This window comes from Alosa pseudoharengus, unplaced genomic scaffold, assembly GCF_046254945.1.
Source record: "Alosa pseudoharengus isolate Yale_2024_CS ecotype anadromous, Long Island Sound unplaced genomic scaffold, YU_APseudo_1.1 YU_APseudo_1.1_scf_13, whole genome shotgun sequence".
Taxonomy (NCBI): domain Eukaryota; kingdom Metazoa; phylum Chordata; class Actinopteri; order Clupeiformes; family Clupeidae; genus Alosa; species Alosa pseudoharengus.
The window spans coordinates 38,319,713-38,324,712 of NW_027468598.1; the positions used below are offsets into that span (position 1 = coordinate 38,319,713).

The 5,000-nt window shown below is 45.4% G+C and overlaps 1 protein-coding gene across 1 annotated transcript in view; it reads right to left on the reverse strand.

Annotated features, from left to right (window-relative positions):
• The window catches only part of arap1 (ArfGAP with RhoGAP domain, ankyrin repeat and PH domain 1), an 87,573-nt gene that overhangs the window by 42,311 nt on the left and 40,262 nt on the right, over nucleotides 1-5,000 (reverse strand). Inside the window, exons 7-9 of the mRNA XM_076281789.1 lie at nucleotides 3,688-3,757; nucleotides 3,338-3,458; nucleotides 3,024-3,205 (exon numbers count right to left, since the gene is read on the reverse strand). Coding sequence (XP_076137904.1) covers nucleotides 3,024-3,205; nucleotides 3,338-3,458; nucleotides 3,688-3,757 — 373 coding nt within the window. The remainder of the gene's footprint in view (nucleotides 1-3,023; nucleotides 3,206-3,337; nucleotides 3,459-3,687; nucleotides 3,758-5,000) is intronic.

Below are 5,000 nucleotides of genomic sequence, written 5' to 3' on the forward strand. Positions count from 1 at the left end.
TGTATCGGTATCCAAACGGTATCGGTATCCAAACAATAATGATATAAGTAGTATAAGTATATATAAGTATATATACTCTTTTGATCCCGTGAGGGAAATTTGGTCTCTGCATTTATCCCAATCCGTGAATTAGTGAAACACACACAGCACACAGTGTACACACAGTGAGGTGAAGCACACACTAATCCCGGCGCAGTGAGCTGCCTGCAACAACAGCGGCGCTCGGGGAGCAGTGAGGGGTTAGGTGCCTTGCTCAAGGGCACTTCAGCCGTGGGTGTGGGCATGGGAGAGCAGTGCTCAACCACTTCCCCCACCCACATTTTTCCTACTGGGCCGGGGAACGAATCGGCAACCCTTCGGTTACAAGCCTGAAGCCCTGACCAGTAGGCCACGGCTGCCCCCTAATGCAGCTGTGTTGTCCTGTTGTCATGATACCTTATGGTATCTACAAGGAATAAGGAGGAAGCATGGGAAATCAGCACACTCACACACACACACACACAGACACACACACACACACACACACACACACACACACACACACACACACACACACACACACACACACACACACACACACACACACACACACACACACAGGACCTGTTGCATAAGACAGAGCTTAAGTTGTTAGTGGTTTCAGTTCCAATAGTAGGTTTAGAGTAAGCTTAGTTGCCATGTCAATTAACACTAAGACACACCTTCTCACCACACCCACACACACGCACACATCTCTTGTGGAAGAAGACCTTGTCAACACACACACACACACACACACAGACAGACACACACACACACCTACCTCTTGGTTCTTGTAGAGGAAGACCTTGTCAACACACACACACACACACACACACCTACCTCTTGGTTCTTGTAGAGGAAGACCTTGTCAACACACACACACACACACCTCTTGGTTCTTGTAGAGGAAGACCTTGTCAACACACACACACACACACACACACACACACACACACACACACCTCTTGGTTCTTGTAGAGGAAGACCTTGTCAACACACACACACACACACACACACACACACACACACACACACACCTCTTGGTTCTTGTAGAGGAAGACCTTGTCTGCAGACACACACACACACACACACACACACACACACACACACACACACACACACCTCTTGGTTCTTGTAGAGGAAGACCTTGTCAACACACACACACACACACACACACACACACACACACACACACACACACCTCTTGGTTCTTGTAGAGGAAGACCTTGTCTGCAGACACACACACACACACATCCACACACACACACACACACACACACACACACACACACACACATCCTGGTTCTTGTAGAGGAAGACCTTGTCTGCAGACACACACACACACACACACCTCCTGGTTCTTGTAGAGGAAGACCCTGTCTGCAGACACACACACACACACACACACACACACACACACACACACACACACACACACACACACACCACACACACACCTCCTGGTTCTTGTAGAGGAAGACCCTGTCTGCACACACACACACACCTCCTGGTTCTTGTAGAGGAAGACCCTGACCCCAGACACACACACACACACCTCCTGGTTCTTGTAGAGGAAGACCTTGTCAACACACACACACACACACACACACACACACACACACACACACACACACACACACACACACACACACACACACCTCCTGGTTCTTGTAGAGGAAGACCTTGTCTGCAGACACACACACACACAGGGGCGTATCAAGCTTTTTAAAAGTGTGGGGGTTGTGGGATAGGAAAATGAAACAATCTTGCCAAATTATAAATAACTTTCTACAGGGACGTATTTTCGGAGAGGGGTGCGGACTATATTGGTGTCCGGCAGTTTCTCCCCCGAAAAAAAAAGAAAATTCTGATTGCTAAACACACCATTTTAATGCAGTTTGGGAGGGACAGAAGAAGCAGTGCCCCTCGTATGTGTGGCTCATGTGACATGTAGGCCTACATGATCTACCTATCACTTCACTATTTGACACTACCCTACATGGAGACATATCTCATGTTATAAATCAAGAAATCATTTTAGAAATTATGTTTTGTGCATATGGGTTAGCAGGCTACAATAAATTGCCCTAACAGACAGCAGCCTAATTTTGAGGTATCACTAATACCTAAAAAAATATAATAATAAAGACTAGGCTACAGAACTGTAAGCTCAAATTCAAAAACGTTTGAAGTCTACCCAAACATATGCAAAGGGAATATAAATAAATTGTGTTGCATATAGCCAGCTTAATTAATGTCATTTTAAAGATTATGATTAGCAGTTTCTATGCTTTTTCCATTAATAGTTACACACACACACACCTCCTGGTTCTTGTAGAGGAAGACCCTGACCCCAGACACACACACACACACACCTCCTGGTTCTTGTAGAGGAAGACCCTGTCTGCACACACACACACACACACACACACCTCCTGGTTCTTGTAGAGGAAGACCCTGTCCGCACACACACACACACACACATACACACCTCCTGGTTCTTGTAGAGGAAGACCCTGTCTGCAGACACACACACACACACACAGACACACACACACACACACACACACAAACACAAACACACACACACCTCCTGGTTCTTGTAGAGGAAGACCTTGTCTGCAGACACACACACACACACACAGACACACACACACAGACACACACACACACACACACACACAAACACACACACACCTCCTGGTTCTTGTAGAGGAAGACCTTGTCTGCAGACACACACACACACACACACACCTCCTGGTTCTTGTAGAGGAAGACCCTGTCTGCACATGCACACACACACACACACACACCTCCTGGTTCTTGTAGAGGAAGACCTTGTCTGCAGACACACACACACACACACACACCTCCTGGTTCTTGTAGAGGAAGACCCTGTCTGCACATGCACACACACACACACACACACCTCCTGGTTCTTGTAGAGGAAGACCTTGTCTGCAGACACACACACACACACACACACACAAACACACACACACCTCCTGGTTCTTGTAGAGGAAGACCTTGTCTGCAGACACCACGGTGTAGAGTTTGGAGCGGAGGCCGCGCAGCTCCAGGTAGCCCTGCATGTCTGGGGTCAGGGTGGGGTTAAAGGTCAGTTCATAACCCTGCTGCGGCGACATCACTTCCTGCAGCACTCGCACCCACTCTGTCCTCTCAACTGATGGAAACACACAAACACACACACACACACACACACACACCAACGGATGATTACACAGCTGGCTTTTCAAGCCTGAATGACTGAATGCAACCTACAATACAAACAACACACACACACACACACACTCACGGTCATTGTCGGCTCTGAAGAGAAACGTGCGGTTGTGAGTGACCACCTCAAACTTCTGGTCTCCCACACACATCACCTCAGTGATACAACAGGTAGGAATGATCCTCTTAGAGTACACCTCCTGCCAATCAATCAATCAATCAATATGTCAATCAACCAATCTGTCAATCAATCTGTCAATCAATCAACCAATCTGTCAATCAATCAACTAATCTGTCAATCAATTAGCTAATTAATACAACCATCCCCTCAACATTCCATAAATCAACAAATTAATTTATGGTTCTCCCTTTTCATTTTACCCATCTATCCCTCCACACAGAGGTGCATTCTGGGTAACTGTACTTTACCTTGTCATTGTCAAAGTAACGTAGGTACTCAGAGTCGAGCTTCACCCAGCGTTTCTGGAAGATCCGCGCCCTGTACACACACACACACACAAGCATATACACACACACAAACACAAACACACACACAAACAAGCACGCGTACACACATGTACACACATACACACACACACACACACACACACACACACACACACACACACACACACACACACACACACACGCATGTATGTGCACACACACATACACACAGAAAAACTCCTGTTATGTCATTACTTTTGGGGGTCGGGGTTAGGGGGTAGGGGGAGAGTAAGAATGAGAAATGGGATTGGGTCCTAGGACTCTATTCTGTTGGTCTAAAACACATGGTCACTAGCAAATAGCTTAAGTAGATTTAGGGGTTTGTCCAGTCCACATTCGGGGTTTGTCCAGTCCACATTGGGGGTGGTTTTGTTATCAAACGTCAGGTGCCTGGCGCAAAAAGGCGGCTCTTATGTTTGTTAATCAGTCATGGGTGTGTTTTGGGCTTAACATCCTTTAATTAATAAGAATGACGTCATTCCCTTTAACAGCAAGCATCGCAAGTTCAAACAGCGCATCAGTATTTTGATAGTCAGTGGTGCATTTGAAGGAATCTGCTTGCACACGAGACCGTATGGAACAGGGATTCCACTAAACCTTGCTCAACTAAAACCTGTTTGTGACTAGCAGAGCATAGTCTACACGCATCTGCACTCGTCTATTATTTGAACTCATAGGCAAAGTGAAACAAACTTCACCGTGGTGTCATAGACAAAACAGTTATGTAAGGGATAATGCCCGACAAGGTGTCCATTATCAGAAATAAATAGACGACGCGGAGACGTGAACCGTCCGACCTTCTGATAATGGACGCATCGAAGGGCATTATCCCGTTTATACCATGGTCACTTACGAAATAAATAAATATGAAATCAATTATTGATACTAAATGAGTTTTAGAGCTAAAATCGTTAGTTTTTTCAGCTGTTGATTCCATTGTTGTTCCATTGTAGTCGTCCTACTATCGTTGTTATAGTTACCATTCATAAGCATTGATATGGGAACTTTTTTTTACCAGATCTACTTCATAGGTGTAGTATATCACTTTTTAAACGACACCCTTTTCAACCTAGACCATGGTATAAACACAGTTAATTACTTTAACTACTGACTGACAATGGGTTACCATCGAAAAACATAGCCTGAAAAAAAAAAAACATTTACCCCAATAATGTTTGAATGACTGAATAAAAAACCTAAGGGCATTTATCCTGCAGAGGAGATGCACATCTTCA